The sequence below is a fragment of the Saccoglossus kowalevskii genome, chromosome 19 (genome assembly GCF_978046115.1).
Source record: "Saccoglossus kowalevskii chromosome 19, keSacKowa6.1, whole genome shotgun sequence".
Lineage (NCBI taxonomy): Eukaryota > Metazoa > Hemichordata > Enteropneusta > Harrimaniidae > Saccoglossus > Saccoglossus kowalevskii.
Window position 1 is genome coordinate 25,514,791 of NC_140659.1, and position 19,760 is coordinate 25,534,550.

The 19,760-nt window shown below is 34.1% G+C and overlaps 1 protein-coding gene across 1 annotated transcript in view; it reads right to left on the minus strand.

Annotated features, from left to right (window-relative positions):
• Positions 1-19,760, minus strand: part of LOC100371432 (uncharacterized) — a 97,796-nt gene that overhangs the window by 13,950 nt on the left and 64,086 nt on the right. The window contains exons 50-72 of the mRNA XM_085493798.1: positions 19,360-19,470; positions 18,794-18,901; positions 18,247-18,411; positions 16,467-16,712; positions 15,667-15,870; positions 14,890-15,003; positions 14,568-14,744; positions 13,944-14,054; positions 13,556-13,657; positions 13,161-13,265; positions 12,276-12,473; positions 11,269-11,379; positions 10,638-10,739; positions 10,311-10,406; positions 8,910-9,113; positions 8,280-8,390; positions 7,517-7,618; positions 7,216-7,320; positions 6,207-6,548; positions 5,048-5,284; positions 4,290-4,400; positions 3,340-3,543; positions 1,249-1,446 (exon numbers count right to left, since the gene is read on the minus strand). Of these exons, the coding sequence (XP_085349924.1) occupies positions 1,249-1,446; positions 3,340-3,543; positions 4,290-4,400; positions 5,048-5,284; positions 6,207-6,548; positions 7,216-7,320; positions 7,517-7,618; positions 8,280-8,390; positions 8,910-9,113; positions 10,311-10,406; positions 10,638-10,739; positions 11,269-11,379; positions 12,276-12,473; positions 13,161-13,265; positions 13,556-13,657; positions 13,944-14,054; positions 14,568-14,744; positions 14,890-15,003; positions 15,667-15,870; positions 16,467-16,712; positions 18,247-18,411; positions 18,794-18,901; positions 19,360-19,470 (3,564 nt within the window). The remainder of the gene's footprint in view (positions 1-1,248; positions 1,447-3,339; positions 3,544-4,289; positions 4,401-5,047; positions 5,285-6,206; positions 6,549-7,215; positions 7,321-7,516; positions 7,619-8,279; positions 8,391-8,909; positions 9,114-10,310; positions 10,407-10,637; positions 10,740-11,268; positions 11,380-12,275; positions 12,474-13,160; positions 13,266-13,555; positions 13,658-13,943; positions 14,055-14,567; positions 14,745-14,889; positions 15,004-15,666; positions 15,871-16,466; positions 16,713-18,246; positions 18,412-18,793; positions 18,902-19,359; positions 19,471-19,760) is intronic.

Here is a 19,760-nt window from a genome sequence, read left to right on the forward strand (position 1 = left end):
CAACATAGATATCTCAAATAGAACATGCCCTGTCTGTGACTCCAATGAAATTGAAGATGAAGAACACTTCCTCTTCAACTGTAACCTGTACAAATTTGAAAGAGATGCTTTGTTTGAAAATGTAAACTTATCCAGTAATCTGAAAGCACTTCTCAATAACAAAATGTTCTGAAACCGTCCAAGCAATTGCCAAGTTTATCAGCGACTGTTTCACTAAAAGAGAGAATTTCATGAAAAGCAATTTACCAGCTGCCTCAAAATAATACCAAAAAATATTTATATAATAATATTTTCACAGTATTACTATTTATTTCTTTTTTATTATTATTATTACTTATGTATTTTATTGTTCCTTATATCCTTATTGTATTCTAATCTAGATCCCAGAAGGGATACGATATCAATAAAGGTTTTTATATATTATACAATATCTCAGTCCCTTAGTGTTCAGTATAGATAGGTTTAAAAGTATAAAAGACCTCTATAAACTGGAAACAATATCTCAGTCCCTTTAGCGTTTAGTACAGACAGGTTTGAAAGTATAAAAGACCTCTATAAATTGGATACAATATCTCAGTTATTGTAGTGTTCAGTATAGATAGGTTTAAATGTATAAAAGACCTCTATACACTGGAAACAATATCTCAGTCTTTTTAATGTTCAGTATAGACAGGTTTAAAAGTATAAAAGACCTCTATACACTGGAAACAATATCTCAGTCTTTTTAGCGTTTAGTATAGACAGGTTTGAAAGTATAAAAGACCTCTATAAACTGGAAACAATATCTCAGTCTTTTTAATGTTCAGTATAGACAGGTTTAAAAGTATAAAAGACCTCTATACACTGGAAACAATATCTCAGTCCCTTTAGCGTTTAGTATAGACAGGTTTGAAAGTATAAAAGACCTCTATAAATTGGATACAATATCTCAGTCTTTGTAGTGTTCAGTATAGACAGGTTTAAAAGTATAAAAGATCTCTATAAATTGGATACAATATCTCAGTCTCTTTAGTGTTCAGTATAGACAGGTTTAAAAATATAAAAGACCTCTATACACTGGAAACAATAACTCATTCCCATAGTGTTCAGTTTAAACAGGTTTCACTGCAAAAAAGACTTTCACACTGAAAAATTAAATTACCTCAGTCTTGTAGTGAAAGGTTAGGTTACTCTACATGACAAAAAATTACTGATGTAATAATTCATATCACTAGAATTTATAAAATGAATTATACTACATGTATTTACCTTTCTTGCAAATACAAGTCTCGCATCCAGTTTTGTCATCAATCTGGAAACCATACTGGCAGTACATTTTGCAGGATACTTGTTGACATTGTGTGTGTGTGGTTGTAATTTTACTCATCATTTCCATTGGCATGTAAGGTGACATTCCTAGAATGTTCCTCTGCATTACTTGATGAATAACAGTCATATAGGTGATAGCTGACAAGAAAACACAGGTTTGAAAACTCAGTATATAATAAACCCAAATTTCAAAATGGGATATTAAAGCACACGCTAAAACGCAAAGGCTCATGGGTAGATGCTTGTTTGTAAACAATGACACACTATGGCCATCTGACGCATGCACAGGTGACAACTCGCTTTAAGTAATAACAATCAAAGAAAGCCAGTTGGAGGAGGTTAGATGGAATAGCCAAAAAGACATGTGAATGCCAGCAAATTGTGAACTTTTTTGGAATGACACTTATTCACTATAAATACAAGATAACAATTTGTAACCAGTAACTAAGCAATTCATACAGGTCTCAAAGTTGTATTGTTTGCAAAACTTAGTTGAAAGCCCTAACAATTTGGGATAACTTGGCCAAAAATGTTACTGTGTTATACTAATCATAAGCAGACATATTGCACTGAACTCACAAAGATAAATTTATTGTCTTCACAACTGTAATGCAAGATTCTGTTGAAGTTCTGCATGGGGAGCAAGCTAACAACAACTAACCTAGGCAGTAAAGTGCAAGCTAATAACAACTAACCTAGGCAGTAAAGTGCAAGCTAACAACAACTAACCTAGGCAGTAAAGTGCAAGCTAACAACAACTAACCTAGGCAGTAAAGTGCAAGCTAATAACAACTAACCTAGGCAGTAAAGTGCAAGCTAATAACAACTAACCTAGGCAGTAAAGTGCAAGCTAATAACAACTAACCTAGGCAGTAAAGTGCAAGCTAACAACAACTAACCTAGGCAGTAAAGTGCAAGCTAACAACAACTAACCTAGGCAGTAAAGTGCAAGCTAATAACAACTAACCTAGGCAGTAAAGTGCAAGCTAATAACAACTAACCTAGGCAGTAAAGTGCAAGCTAATAACAACTAACCTAGGCAGTAAAGTGCAAGCTAATAACAACTAACCTAGGCAGTAAAGTGCAAGCTAATAACAACTAACCTAGGCAGTAAAGTGCAAGCTAATAACAACTAACCTAGGCAGTAAAGTGCAAGCTAACAACAACTAACCTAGGCAGTAAAGTGCAAGCTAATAACAACTAACCTAGGCAGTAAAGTGCAAGCTAATAACAACTAACCTAGGCAGTAAAGTGCAAGCTAATAACAACTAACCTAGGCAGTAAAGTGCAAGCTAACAACAACTAACCTAGGCAGTAAAGTGCAAGCTAATAACAACTAACCTAGGCAGTAAAGTGCAAGCTAATAACAACTAACCTAGGCAGTAAAGTGCAAGCTAATAACAACTAACCTAGGCAGTAAAGTGCAAGCTAATAACAACTAACCTAGGCAGTAAAGTGCAAGCTAATAACAACTAACCTAGGCAGTAAAGTGCAAGCTAATAACAACTAACCTAGGCAGTAAAGTACGTAATGTTTGATGTTTGCTTAGAGACAGTGATAACATAAATTGTCAACCTTTAAATTCAAAAAAAGAGGGGGGTTTTAATGGCTATACAAGAAACAACTCAAAAAGTCTAGTGTGCATTTTATATGTTGCAAATAATGGCAATTGTTGCATTAATTGTAAAAAATATTACTCAATAAAGTTATTACTGTAAAATACTTTATTTTCGCTGGAATTAATTTTCGCTGGAAAAACATTTCAGGTGTTTTGTTTGGATTTTTTTTTTCACTGATTTTTGGCGAGTTGAATGTTAAAATATAGGAAAAAGGTATATTCGCTGGATTGTATTTTCACTGAATCATTTCTTCTGCGAAAATAGCAAATATTAAATCCAAGCGAAAATAAAGTAATTTACAGTATGACACGAACCAAACAGAAGTAAACAGAGTAATATTGGGGTTGCTATTGGTAGGCATAAATCTTTGATGGCAATCATAGAACATCTATAAAGATCTATTGATACTTACATGGTTTTTTACAAGTGCATGTTTCACATTTGTTGGTATCAGTAGCTAATCCATGTACACATGTTTTAGGACAGTTATCAGACGTGATTTCTTGACAGATCATGTCAGTGTTTTCTCTCTTACATTGACATATTTCACATCCATTATCATCAGTAGCGAATCCAGTTGCACATCGTGAAGTGCAAGTCATTTTTGGACATACGGCTATAAGTGTAAGAATAACAAACATATTATGGTCATTTGAAAACTCAATATTATGGACATTTACATTTATTTACATTTATAATAATAAGCAATTGTTTGAGTTATCAATGCTTGCTTAGACATGTAACTTCAGGTTTGTTTCACAAAATCAACTTTAAGTGTGAGAAAACTTTTTACAATATCATTTGTATTAAAAAACAAAATTGTTTTTTATTTCCTAACAAATATTTATGGAGAACTAGTCATTGACATGACGTAGTCCCTGTCATACAAAAAATCTGAACCCAGGGAACTATTTTGAATCAGCATCAGAACATGACATAATGTAACGTATATAATATTTGAATAAGTTCCAAAAGGATGAAAAAAGTTTTCTTTAAAACAAAATGGCCACCAGTCGGTCATTTTGAAAATGATCTTCAAAACAAAAATTAAGACATGCATCAAGTTGCCATGTCATATGCAAGTACCAAGTTTGAGCAAATATTTTGATGCACGTTCAAAAACCAGTTCCTGAATGGCAGAGATATTATATTTTGATAAAATTAAATGGATAATAAAAATGAATGTATGTGCATTTGTATCCCAAGATGTACGATGCATGTGTGAAGTTTGAACATAATCATTTCTGGCATGTCTGAGATACAGGTGTGGATACATAGATGGATGCATAGAATGTTATCTAAAACCCTGGCTTTCAAAATTCAGCTGAACGAAATATTGAGATTGATGAAAGAACTACTCGCCTGGAATCTTGCATTTACAGATTCTGCATCCTCGCATATCAGTCGCCAATCCATACATGCATTTATTCATTATTGGGCAGGTAGATTCATGCATAACAGAACATTCATAATCTGTGAAGTGAACATTGAAATATTAATAATAAATGGGTGGTCAACTGTCAGTGTATTAGATTAACTGATGTGTTAGCTCAGTGACATTATCATATGCATAACAAAACTTCATCCTGTCAACTTTTTGCCTAAAATTTGTGCATTCCATAAAAGGCAAAGTTATCGCAGCCACAGAAATTTAGAATTTTTGTAAATAAACAATGTACAGTATTTGACACACATGCTAATACAATGTATGTAAATTATATTAAATGAATGTGGTTGCAATGACCATCATCCTTGAGTATTCCAGTTAACTTATTTTTAGAGAATAGCTCAGTGCCAAATTTTCTCTGAGGGAAGGAAATTGAATTGCTTAGTATAAATATTTGCATAGTGTATTGAATGAATGCAGCAGTGATGACCATCACTTTTTTAAGATTAATATTTATCTTAATCAATTAATAATAGCTTTAATTAATAATAATTAAAAATAGCTCAGTGCCAAATTTTGTTAGGGGTTTACAGTGCTTCCTAACCGATCTAACCAAAGACACAACTTAAATTACAGGTGTGAAACCAGTAGCTCAGTTTATTTATTCAGTAGTCACTAAATTGCATATGAATTTAATGAGTAGTTTGAAATTTATAATCTATAACAAATCTACCTGGGCGTGCACATTTGCAGATTTCACATCCAGTGTCATCGGTGGCATAACCATTGTCACATGATTCACTGCAGGTCTCGGGAGTAATGAGAGAACAGGTAACAGTCTTCTTAGGTACTAGTGGTGGCATCTTACATTGACAGATTTCACATCCATACATGTCAGTTGCTAAATCATATGGGCATTCATTAATCAACATGCATTGCAGATCTACCATGCTTCGTGCGCATTCAGTCACTGTGCAGTAAAGAAAATATTATTATGATCAACAAATTATAGAATACATGAAAATACATTCAAGCAACAATTCTGTATAATGGCACTGGACTGGGTGGAATACTGTAAAACACATTGAAATAGCTCCATGCCATGTTAGCAAATTTGACTTCATACATGAATTAACAAGGTCCTGTAATTTCTAATGTATATACCAAGTTTTAACAAAATCCATCTGTAAACAGCCGAGAAATGCTTGATTTTGCCATCTTGAATCAGATCGTGAAACAAATTGACATGCATATGTATAATATCATGTATGATGTATGTGTGAAGTTTGATTGTAATTGGTCTAGGCAGTTCTAAGATACAGGTCCGGACGCATGCACAGACGCGCGCACAGACGCGCGCACAGACGCACGCACACACAGAGTCCCCGGGGACTAACAAAATCTTAATTTTCATAGCTAAAATGACAACAATCCCATTGCAATAATATACTTTATTCTAAATTGACATGCTAGCTAAAAAGACGTGTTTTACAGTAATCTATTTGGCTGGTTATAAACATAGTTATAAATAATATCCCATAAAAAAAGATTCAGCCAGACAAACAAGTAAACACAAACTGGAAGAGAGACATATGCATATACAACTTTTTTTTTTATATTTATGGTCCAAATGAATTTGCGAGACCTTGAAGTCCTTGCTGTCTCTTTCGATATCCGTTTAGTACTGATTGCAAGAGCACAGGTGATTAAGTCACACAAAGGCAAAGCAGATCGATGGTACATAATGCTGAGTGAACAGTGGGCACCAGGAATCAAACCTAGAACATCCTGATGTGATGGAATGTGCTTACTGTGGCACTACATTAGTAAAAGTCTATTAAGGAGACTTGGTAAATGTGAACAACAACATTGAATGAGTATTTAAAACATACCTGATTTCTTACACTGACAAACATCACATCCCTGTATATCTGTGGCATAGCCACGTGGGCAGACTTTAGTGCATGTATTTGGATTCACTGGAGTGCACATCTTGGGTTTCTTGCATGTGCATGTGGAGCAACCATCTTCTGTTGTTTCAAACCCAAGAGGGCAGTGTTCGCTACACATGGGAGTGTGGGCACATTCACGTTCGGTCTTCTTACAGGAGCAGATATGGCAGCCTTCGCTGTTGGTAGCATATCCATTTTGACAGACTGTTTTACACTCAAATTCAGGACATTTATCCATTTTATTTTGCAAGAACATCTGCATAGAGGTGCCCATCTTGCTTACTGAAATATTAGCATGTACATATCAAATAAGTGACTGAAATATTAGCATGTACATATCAAATAAGTGGGTGAAATATTAGCATGTACATATCAAATAAGTGACTGAAATATTAGCATGTACATATCAATTAAGTGACTGAAATATTCGCATGTACATAAGTGACTGTGAAATATTTACTAAATGAGAAGAAACTCATTTGAAAGCGGATATTTCTTTGATTGTATGTTCATTAAAAGAAGCTTTGAGATAAATTGTACTATCATGAGGTGATCACAACACAAATTTTGCACAAAGGCATTGAAGCAATCATATCAGCAGAAACGTAATTGAGGTTGGTGCATTCCAGTACCGCCTAAGTGCATACGTTGCGACTTTCTCGCAATAACCATATTATTTTACATCTTTTTTCCACTTGTAGTCATAATTTAACAACTGGAATGTCCAAAAAGATACATTACAAAATTGTACTTGATTTATATTTCCATCATGCACTTTATTCTGATCCTTTCAATGTAAATACAGAAAGTGTTTGGATGAAAATGACATACATAATTTGGAATCTGTTCAATGTTTGTGATGCAGCTTACCCCCAAATAAGGTAAATTAACAAATTCTATTTGATTAAAAGAAATTACAGCAAATTGTTTTATTGCAAAATATACTTACTAGGTTGATGGCAGCGACAAATTGGACAGCCTTCCTCATCTGTGGCATAACCATCTTTACAAGTCTTCAGACAGGTAAATGGATTGATAGTTGGACATTTGGAACCTAAATATCAAACACAAATAAATCTTTGACATACTTACAAATATGATACAATTTCTATTTCATTTATACATATAAACCAAAAAGTACCAAATAATTCATGAACTAGAGATATTTGCATAGAATTATAATTGATTGGTGAACTTTTCAAGATACATGTATATTATTTTACAGGAAGTACAATCTGTGTTATACTTACTGGTGCTAACACATTGGCAGATGGAGCAGCCAGTATGGTCAGTAGCGTAACCATAGTGACACACTTTAGGACAAGTATAATGGTTCACTGGTGGGCAAGTCACTGAAAATTAAACATAATGTATAGATTCAAATTAAACTTGTTTTGGATTCCCAGGTCATGTTCTTTTACTGAAAGAGTACAATGTATGAGAAGTCAATGAGCAGCCACTGAAATGGGTAGTCATGAAACTGTTAAATTTACAAAAAATAAAAAGCAGATATTGGAAAATGTAGGCACTTTCATTGGTAACTAAATAATTGAAAACTACCAAAAATGACAAAAATATTCACCAAAATTAGAGAATTGAAGATATCAACATGAAATGAACAAACCTAAGAGAGGTCTACCCAAGGTACATATACACCAAGTATCAAAGCATTCAAGCTTGTAGTTTTCAAGAAGAAGTCGAAAAAGTAAAACATTGACACGGACGACGGACGGACGACGACGACGGACAATCACTCATATGATAAGCAGTGGGCTGTTTTTGGCACAAATGCACACTGTAAGTGGTACATATTCAGTAAACAAAATGGAAAGTCTGAAACAGTTTCAGAGACATGGGAACCATGAAACTGTTAGCTTACACAAAGCAGTTAGGAAACATTCTAATTGAAAGCACCGTTCTTTGGGAGTACCTTCAGTGTTAACTAAATAAGTGGGCTAAATTTTGTTCAGTAAACCATGAAACTGTTATTTCACATTATGTAAATTATTTTACCTGGTTTTTTGCAGGCACAAATTTCACAGCCATTCTCATCGGTAGCTAAGTCATAGGAACAGGTACTCTTTTTAGAACAAATATGGATAGATAACTCGGGGCATTCAGCTTCTGTAGTGAAGAATAAAGCATAACATATTTACATATTATTTACATATTAGTTGCAAATTGGAATACAAAACTGGTGTATGAGTTAGACAAAAACTTATATTTGTAATCTAATACATGATTGTACTTGGCAATAAGTACTGTTTGTTTACACTGTATTTTTTATGGCAATTGAGACAATTTTACATATGCCAACGTTGCCGCTAACAGGAAACTATATATAAAATGAATAAACTTCACAATACCAAAATATGGGTGCAAATTTCCACCACAGCTCAATGTTTCTATAACCAATTTGGTTCCAGGGCCCATTTCATTTTGTTTTGAATCACATTTACACATAGATTTTTGTGCTTTATTAGTTATTTTCATGTCTCAGAATTACATTTAAAATAAAATCATGGCTGCAGCCAGATATACTATGAGATATTCACAATTCACAGCATATTGCAATTGTACAATATCTTGTGGTTAAATTAAAACAGTTTCAAAAATGATCAGTTCGTTTCCATAGAAACATACCTGTCTTCTTACACTTGCAGATTTCACAGCCTGTTCTATCAGTAGCATATCCATTAACACATTTCAAAGTACAAGTGGTAGGGTTGACTGGATGACAGAGTTCTTCAAAGATACGCATATATGGGATGTCCATATTGGTAGTGGGCAGCATCTTTGGAGTACTGTAAGTTGTAGGGAAATATGTCAGGAAATCCACAGGGGTTTCTGTAAAAAAAAATGAAATACATTTATTATTATTGTTTATAACAAACAGCCTCTTAAGCAATGTACATTTCAATTAGAAAATTGAAGATATATCATCATGAAGTGAACAAATCTGAGATCGGTTCACATGAGGTACCTATATGTATAATATCAGAGGCATCAATTTTTCAAAATTTTTCCAAAAATGACAAAATTATTCATCTAAATTAAAGAATTGAAGATATCATCACGAAATGAACAAATCTGAGAAAGTACCAAAGCAACTGGACTTGTCGGAAGTCAAAATATCACTTTTTACCAAAAATATTCATCAAAATTAGAGAATTGAAGATATCGTCAATAGACCATTTTCGGTTCACTGCGAGAATCACGCGTTATGCGTGAAATCGAACGTAAAAACAGGACAAACAAAGGTCATAGTGTCGTAGTGGCGTCAAACATCGCGTGGGATTCAACAAACGCGAAAGTATTTTGGGGGACATTTCCATGCTTAATAATGTGCTGTCCACATTTGATGATAGACAATTTCGATTAAGTGAGGGTATTCGGAAACAATATTCCTCTGTCGAAGATCGGCCGGTCGATGTGAGCTACGAAATAAAGAAATTCGAGTTGAAAATCAAATCGTTCGATTTTTACAGCAGACGTTCAACGCGCGTCTTTTATGCATCTCGCGAGATCTCGCAATTGTACGGAAAATCGCTCGGCTTGAAAAAGTCGACAGTGGAGCTTAAAATGTTATTATAAAGTTAAAATCACAATAGGTAATGCTTAAAAAATTAAGTTTCTTTAAAAATGTCAATATTCCCAACATTACGAATATTAAATAATATTTTTATTTAAATTATTCTTTGACTTTCCATGTTGACATAATTAACACCAATGATCATGTTCAAAATAAATTTAGCAATTAATAAAGTGGCACAGCTACTATATTATTATATTCTCTTTCATTTTCATGCAACATTTCACATTTTAATTATACCTCAACATTCTAGACGTCTTTGAAAAAGACTTTTTACATTTTGTTTTTGTATTTGTACATTTTTCAATCACAAGTAAGAATAATTTTTTTATATAAATGGACAGGACAACATCAGCTAACAAGGTTGTGCTTGTAATGGAACAATACATGCTTGTAACAAAACAAATATGGTAATCAACATCAACATCAATTTACAATATTATAAAACTTACTTGGTTGTTTACACTTGCAGACGTTGCATCTTGTCATGTCAGTTGCATATCCATGTGTGCATTTAAGGTCACAGGTCATGGAAGAACATTCATGTACTGCAAAAAAAACGTAGGAAAACATTAAATGTTATTTTCATGTTAATCTCCACTGACATTCTAACATATTAGTCAGTGTTTTGGGACACATGTGATGATGAGTACATTTCAGTAAATACTGGGTATTTTGGTTCCTTCAGGCGTTTTTAATTTTGAGACTGAGAAATGTGTCAAAAGAAAACTCAATAGCTATATACACAGCTTGGTGAAATGCAGAAGCCAGTTACTTACAAGGTTTCTTGCATTCATTGGTTTCACATCCATTTTCATCAGTTGCGTAACCATAGATACAATCAGTCTTCTTCATTTTCATATTCATTATGTTGCACAGACCTGGAAAATAAAAAAAAATTAATTACGGTTATTGTATTATCATATGGCTATTTGGTTTACTGTTTTTTTTTATTACACTAGTGGTTTGTAGAAAAGTACGAATTAGTGAAAAAGTGTTCAGTTTTTTTGAAAAGGAAAAGAATTGAGTGTACATGTGATTGAACCTGTTCGATCACTTTACATCCAATTGTATTAGTTGTATTACACTGAGAAATACTTTATTTTAGCTGGAATTAATTTTTGCTGAAACACATTTTGGTTGTTTTGTATCAAGTTATTTTCACTTTTGATGAGTTGAATGTAAAATATACGAAAAAAGCTTTTTTTCACTGGATTTTATTTTCACTGAATCATCCCTTCAACTACAACAAAATCTGCATAAAAATAAAGTACTTTACAGCAACCAGTTTTCATCCAATTATTCTAAAAATCAAAGTTTCTGTTTTCAATCATATTAATCTCCCACAATTTTCATCTTTTGAGTGGTTTTTAAATTGTTATAAACAAAAACAAATGTCTGATAACTTACTTGGCTGTTTGCATTTACAGATCATACATCCCTCAGTGTTAGTCATCAATCCGAATTCGCAACGATCAACCAATGGACAGACTTCACGTTTCATCACTGGGCACTCAGTTTCTAAAATACATAAAACAGTGGTCAGTACAGGCTCATTCAGAGAAACATAACGATCAACCAATGGACAGACTTCACGTTTCATCACTGGGCACTCAGTTTCTAAAATACATAAAACAGTGGTCAGTACAGGCTCATTCAGAGAAACATAACGATCAACCAATGGACAGACTTCACGTTTCATCACTGGGCACTCAGTTTCTAAAATACATAAAACAGTGGTCAGTACAGGCTCATTCAGAGAAACATAACGATCAAACAATGGACAGACTTTACGTTTCATCACTGGGCACTCAGTTTCTAAAATACATAAAACAGTGGTCAGTACAGGCTCATTCAGAGAAACATAACGATCAAACAATGGACAGACTTCACGTTTCCTCAATGGGCACTCAGTTTCTAAAATACATATTAAAACAGTGATCAGTACAGGCTCATCCGGGAACACCATGTTGATTGGATAAGAGGCAGTCATGTGGAATGAAATAAACCACAATATAATACTCAGTTTATGACATTGCTCTTAAATAACGTCAGCAGAACAAGGCATGCATATTTTAATACATAAACAAACTCAATCATGTTTGCTAATGAGTTCACAGAGTCAAATTTGGTCATCCAAATACAAAATGACAATCTCAATCTAAATTGTTAAACACATGTAACCAAGATGTCAACAGCAGGGTTCAGATGTTTTAGGCATCCAATTCCTACTGAGTTACATTTTACAGCAAGTTTCAGAAGCATTGGGGCAGCCAATACTTCTGAGACTTGCTGTAATAATTTCTTATAATTAGACTTTGCAACAATTTATTTATTATTCAAGCAATAATAGTCTTCTGATAAATATTCAGATTCCTAACATATTAAATACATATTATTCAGATTACAGGACTCACTTGATTTTCTACATTCACAGATATCGCATCCAACTGTGTCTGTTGTGTATCCATTTGGACATGTTTTAGTGCAGGTCATTGAGGTCAAAGGTGAGCAAGTCACGGATGGTATCCAATGAGATGCCATGACACCAAACATTTTGTTGACTGAACTGGTAGTATGGAGTGGGTTGGTGGAATTCATATTGACAATAACAGCTAGAATGAAAAAGAATGAAACGTTTAATATAAACTCATCAGTCATAGTGGCAATATTTATTTTTTATAAATACATTTTTTTCCCTGTAGTATTATTTTTCAGGATTATTTTTGTGTAGATTGTTATCTTTTTTCAATTCATCACCCCACCAACCTCCAAGTTTCTGATGGTCAACCTCCTTATTTTGAAAATCATTCTAAATACGCTGTTTTTTTTCTTTATACGTGACAACAGGCAATTTTCAAGTGTCAGGTTTTCATGTGATATTCTATTTGATTACATCTCAGCAACTTGTTGTTGCTCAAAGCTGTGTGCCTGTACCATAACCAAATGACTAAATATATAGTTCAGAATTTTGAAGTATTTCAAATTGCACTTTTAAATTCAGAATATGAACATTCAACATGGTGGTTATATCAACAAGCAGCCTGTCAGCTGAGATAGCTCCGCTGCTAGCAATGCACATTTAAATTAAAAAATTGAAGATATCATAAGAAAATGAACAAATCTGAGAGAGGTCTACCTGTAGTACCTATATGTATAATATCAAAGCAATCGGACTTGTTGTTTTTAACAAGAAGTCAAAAATATCAATTTTAACCAAAAATGACAAAAGTATTCATCAAAATTAGAGAATTTACTCAAACAAACTTCATGTGACACATACTATTTGAGATAAGACTTACTTGGTTGTTTGCATTTACACATTTCACAGTTGTTCAAGTCAGTGGCTAAACCTAATTGGCACGTCTTCCTGCATGTCAATGGATTGATGGGAGTACACTCCATGGCTGTGAATTGAAAGATCAACTTTATTAGGATAAATGTTAAAATAATAAATCAAGGGCTGATCTGCCAATTTTCGCTATCTGAAGTCATATACAGAAGTAGCACTTTAAAGCGAGAGGGTTGTCACCTGCACACGCGTGGGAATTGAGTCCCAAATGACGAAAACAACACACGCTAAAAACGCAAAGGCTCATGGGTAGACACTTGTTTGTAAACAATGACTCGCTATGGCCATCTGACACATGCACAGGTGATGACTTCCCTGCTTTAATAGAATGAAATTATTACTTACGTGATTTTTTACATTCACATTTTTCACATCCGTCTATGTCGGTAGCGTATCCATATTTACAAGTGAGTTTACAAGTGTTCATGGATAAACGAGTACACATAACTGTAAGCAAGATATAAATATATTTAAAGTTAAGTAACAAGCTTATGACACAAACACAAATAGTTACATGACAAATGCAGTTTATTACATGTACTTTGGCAAAACAGGGGGGGGGGGCACACAACGAATTCCATTGGCTTACAAGAAATATACCGTATGGACATGTCATGAGCCCCCACCATGAAAACCAAGAACTCTGAAACAATACACAACTCAAAAACATGTAAAGTGCAGGATCTGAGTATTATATAAATTATTATATCATTATTATTATCATGATATTCACCTGGTTGTTTACATTCACAGATTTCACAGCCATCAACATTGGTTTTCAACCCATATGAACAATGGTTTTTCTCTGGACAGCTGGACTCATGTACTGTTGAACAGTCTGAAACTGTAATGTCAAGCATTTATCTTATCTTATACAGTCAAGCTCAAAGCAAGCGCATGTGTTTATACTGAGTAATCATATAATAAACTTAGTCAAATGATGACTTTTTATTATTCAATCAATAAAACAGTGTCAATTCAATATACACTGAATTGGGATAAAATTAATCTGGAATATCATTGTTTTATTATATATTTGAATCATTTAATTTTTATCTGCACTGTGGTAACCATGTTTGAAGTAAAACTGTACAATATGAGGTAGATTTCCACTCAGGGGGTGGGTGTACATATATATAACATTCTAATGATATGTGACATACTGTATAATACTTTATTTTCGCTTGGAATTAATTTTCGCTGTTTTTTGCTGAAGGAATGATTCACTGAAAATAAATTCCAGTGAATACACCTTTTTTTCTATATTTTACATTCAACTTGTCAAAAATCAGTGAAAATAAATTCCATACATAACACCAAAAAAATCTTGTCAGCAAAGTATTTTACAGTAACTAACCTTTCTGCTTGCACTCACAGACTTCACAACCCTGAGTATCGGTTGCATAACCATAGTGACAGGTCTTACGACAAGACAGTGGGGTTACTTTTTGACATGTAACAGTTTCTGGTTTGTAACTGATAATTTTCTTGTTACTTGATGTCATGCTTGTTTCCATACTCAATAAAGTTGTCACTGAAAATAAAATGATTTTATTTTTTTATTCTATGCAAATATTATATAATCATGTTTCCATTTGTTGGATGACAAGGATTGATCCAACCAAAGTTAAGCTACATAAAATTAAAAATAGTTAAAAAATAGTTAGGGATTCCCTTACCTTCTGGCATCTTGCATTTGCATATTTCACATCTGCTTGGGTTGGTTGCAAGTCCATTTGGACAGTATGCCATGATTGGACAAGTTTTAGTTGTGACAGTTTGACAAATTATTGCTGTAAATCAAAGACATACTTGTAAACTCTTGGAACACCATCTATTTTCCTTGCAACAATTTTTAAACAAAAATTAAATTCTAATAAGACATCATTTCTTACTGCCTACAGAATTTGATCAAAATGTTTGAAAATATTTTGTAAATTATGTCTACAGATCTTGAAAAATATTTTTGAAAATTACACCTATTTATTTTTTAGAAGGTGACAAAAGTTGGGTTTGGTGTTTAAAGGTCAAAGGGTTCAATTCTTCTTCACAAAACATGCAGCAATAAACATTTCCATCATGAAATGATGTTCTTAGTTAAATTTTATCACCTTCAACAAAATAAATACCAATAATTTTCACAAATATTTACCAAGATCTGTAGCCATTGGGAAAGTATGTCCATATGGTTAAAAAAAAAAAAAAATTATAGAAAAATACATAAAAATGGACAAAATGTTGTACATATTTTTCGGTGGGAAAATGATTCGGTTCAAAAGTTATTTTATCAAATTGTGAAAATACATTTGCCATAGGCACAAAAACAACAGTCTTTTTAAAATGTTTTCAGTGACCACACACTTATTTACATTTTCTGAATGACTTTGGAAAGTAAGAAGAAAATTAATTTTTTTGGAATAAAATAAAGTCGAAAGAACAAATAAAACTAAAGTCACCTGGTTTCTTGCATTCACAGATTTCACATCCTTTGTCGTTTGTAGCATATCCATCAACACAGTGTGTGGAGCATGTATTTGGAGTGCACATGATGGGTTGTCTTTGCATACAGATATCACAACCATTGTGGTCGGTAGCAAGTCCATATGGTGAGGTATGCTTCAAGGGACAGGTCACCTCATTAACCACTGGACAATCTATGTCTACAAAAATAAAATGATGAAATTATGATCAAAACGTTTCAAACTTGAGAAGACTTTGGTACAGGAGAATTTTTCATTTTCACTTAGAATTCATTTCTGACATTTTCACTAGAAAATTAAATCTACAATTTATGAACATTCCTGGAATAGATGAAGACAGCATAAATACATAGTAAGCTTTTCTAGTACTCTGTAATGAAATCTGTTTCATCCCCAAAAAACTCACACTATCTATCTTCTAAACTTAGTTTTGGGTTCTGTATATCTCTCTATTTCAATGTGGAATTTATAGGAACTTGTTCTAAATTTATTAAATATTTGTATTGCATATTTACCCTCTAACTGTTCAAGGTATGTTTATTGGAAATATAGCATTCTACATTAGTTATGTTTTGAGGTGTATGGATTTTTTGAAGAAATAAGATGATACAAGTCATGGAAGGATTATGGTATGTCATGTTGCTGAGAAGTATATAACCTTATTTCATGCATAATTTTAAGAGCATGTTCATCAAATATGAATGTGCAAAAGATTTACAGTTGAATGAATTGAGATACGCTTCACAACTCACATAAAAATACCATCAGAAACTAACCTGGTATTCTGCAAACACAGACCTCACATCCCATGTCATCTGTAGCATAGCCATGGTTACAGGTCTTGGCACATGTCTCCTTAGTAACAGGTCTACACATTGGAGATGGAGTCATCTTAATAACATTATAGGTAATGTATGGAAGTGATTTACACATGCATATTTCACATCCATCGTAGTCCGTTGCAAAGCCATGCGTACAGTCCAATTTACATGTTTCTTTGTCTACAAGTTTGCACAATGAATCTGTGAAAAAACAATTAATACAGGACAGGTTTAGTACAATTATGACCAGCACTTACTAGCTCTGACAGGTTTAGTACACATATGACCAGCACTTACCAGGTCTGACAGGTTTAGTACACATATGTCCAGCACTAGCTAGCTTTGACAGGTTTAGTACACATATGACCAGCACTTACCAGGTCTGACAGGTTTAGTAAAATGATGACCAGCATTTACCAGCTCTGACAGATTTAGTAAAATGATAACCAGCACTTACCAGCTCTGACAGGTTTAGTAAAATGATGACCAGCATTTACCAGCTCTGACAGGTTTAGTAAAATGATGACCAGCATTTACCAGCTCTGACAGGTTTAATAAAATGATGACCAGCACTTACCAGCTCTGACAGATTTAGTAAAATGATTACCAGCACTTACCAGCTCTGACAGATTTAGTACACTCATGACCAGCCCTTACCAGGTCTGACAGGTTTAGTACACATATGACCAGCACTTACCAGGTCTGACAGGTTTAGTACACATATGACCAGCACTTACCAGCTCTGACAGGTTTAGTAAAATGATGACCAGCATTTACCAGCTCTGACAGGTTTAGTAAAATGATGACCAGCATTTACCAGCTCTGACAGGTTTAGTAAAATGATGACCAGCATTTACAAGCTCTGACAGGTTTAGTAAAATGATGACCAGCATTTACCAGCTCTGATAGGTTTAGTAAAATGATGACCAGCACTTACCAGCTCTGATAGGTTTAGTAAAATGATGACCAGCACTTACCAGCTCTGACAGATTTAGTAAAATGATGACCAGCACTTACCAGCTCTGACAGATTTAGTACACTCATGATCAGCCCTTACCAGGTCTGACAGGTTTAGTACACATATGACCAGCACTTACCAGGTCTGACAGGTTTAGTACACATATGACCAGCACTTACCAGCTCTGACAGGTTTAGTAAAATGATGACCAGCATTTACCAGCTCTGACAGGTTTAGTAAAATGATGACCAGCATTTACCAGCTCTGACAGGTTTAGTAAAATGATGACCAGCATGTACCAGCTCTGACAGGTTTAGTAAAATGATGACCAGCACTTAGCATCGCTGACAGATTTAGTAAAATGATGACCAGCATTTACCAGCTCTGACAGGTTTAGTAAAATGATGACCAGCATTTACCAGCTCTGACAGGTTTAGTAAAATGATGACCAGCATTTACCAGCTCTGACAGGTTTAGTAAAATGATGATCAGCATTTACCAGCTCTGACAGGTTTAGTAAAATGATGACCAGCATTTACCAGCTCTGACAGGTTTAGTAAAATGATGACCAGCATTTACCAGCTCTGACAGGTTTAGTAAAATGATGACCAGCATTTACCAGCTCTGACAGGTTTAGTAAAATGATGACCAGCACTTACCAGCTGACAGATTTAGTAAAATGATGACCAGCACTTACCAGCTCTGACAGATTTAGTACACATATAACCAGCACTTACCAGCTGTGGCAGGTTTAGTAAAATGATGACCAGCACTTACCAGCTCTGACAGATTTAGTACACATACGACCACATCCATTACTGCAGCACATTTCATCAGATTCACACTCAGAGTCACGACTGCATGTAGTCAAACAAATACCAAATGTTTCAGATGATGTTGGTGGACACACTAGATCACTATTCCTGAGATTTTTTGATACAGCTGCAAAACAGAAATATTCTGTCAGATCATGAATCAGCTCCCAGGTCCAGGTTTCAGTTACTTATTTTCCCAATGAAAATGGCATTTGACTATGCTCACATCATATACTTTTGTTAGTTGTAAAGTGAATTTTATTAATTTAAAATTGTATTTTTTTTGCTCAATATCTAAAAACAAAATTTTTGTTTTGCTAAGAAGGGCGATTTTTTTCAAAACAAATATATATGTATTTCAAATAATTTATCTGACACAATGTGGTATTAGTGAGTGTAACTAGACTAAATATAAACTAGGACAGACAAGATGGCAGATTTGAAGACTTACTTGGACATGAATATTACATGACTTTAAAACCCCTAAGAAGTTCATTGTATTCTCTTACCTGTTGGAATCTTCTTGCATTTGCAGATTTCACATCCACTAGTGTCAGTAGCAAATCCATTACGACATGTTTCAGTGCAGGCAGATTCATCCATTGGTAAACACACCACTGACAGTGAAAACAGAAAACATTACATTACAAGTGAAAATGTGACATTGTATTCTAATAGTTGATTTTTAAGACACATCAGAAGCTGACATCGTTTTTCTCCCCCCATTCATTTTGGCTATCTGTTGAGGCTTGCAGAATGCAATGTGATAAGTATTAATGCAAGGGTGTCGACACCTGTACATGCGTCAGATGACCATAGCGTGTCATTGTTTACAAACAAGCATCTATCCATGAGTCTTCGCAATTTTAGCATCCATTGTTATCGTCGCTTGGGACTAAATTCTCGCACATGCGCAGGTGACGACCCTCCCACTTTAAACTACTGTATATTTTCTTCACAAACATACAGCAGAAATAAAATTCAAATGCACTGCAAATTATTGACATTTAGCTGTTTCTACATCTTTTATTTTTCAGAGTGTATTATTTATTTAAACTAGATCTATTATTTGTACCTGGCAGTCTGCATTTACAGATTTCACATCCATCTTCATTGGTTGCCAGACCTCTTGGACATTGCTTCTTCATCGGGCACATCTCTTCAGTGATAACTGGGCATTCATTAACTATAAACAGAATAATATAACAGTGTATCTAACTCCTTTCAGAATAAATACATTGTCACTCACATGTAGACGTGGCTTTCACAATAATAGGTACACTGTACACAACCAAAATGCAGATTTCATAAAGGAATGTAAAGTTATGAATAATACAGAATGGTGTATAAGAGATATACACCAACGAAGTTAATATGAGGGCACAGCAAAGTATGCACTCAGACAGTATGTGGTTGCATCAACCTATGCTATACGCTGGTCAGTACTCCTGCTGTATTTATGCATACTTTGAGGTA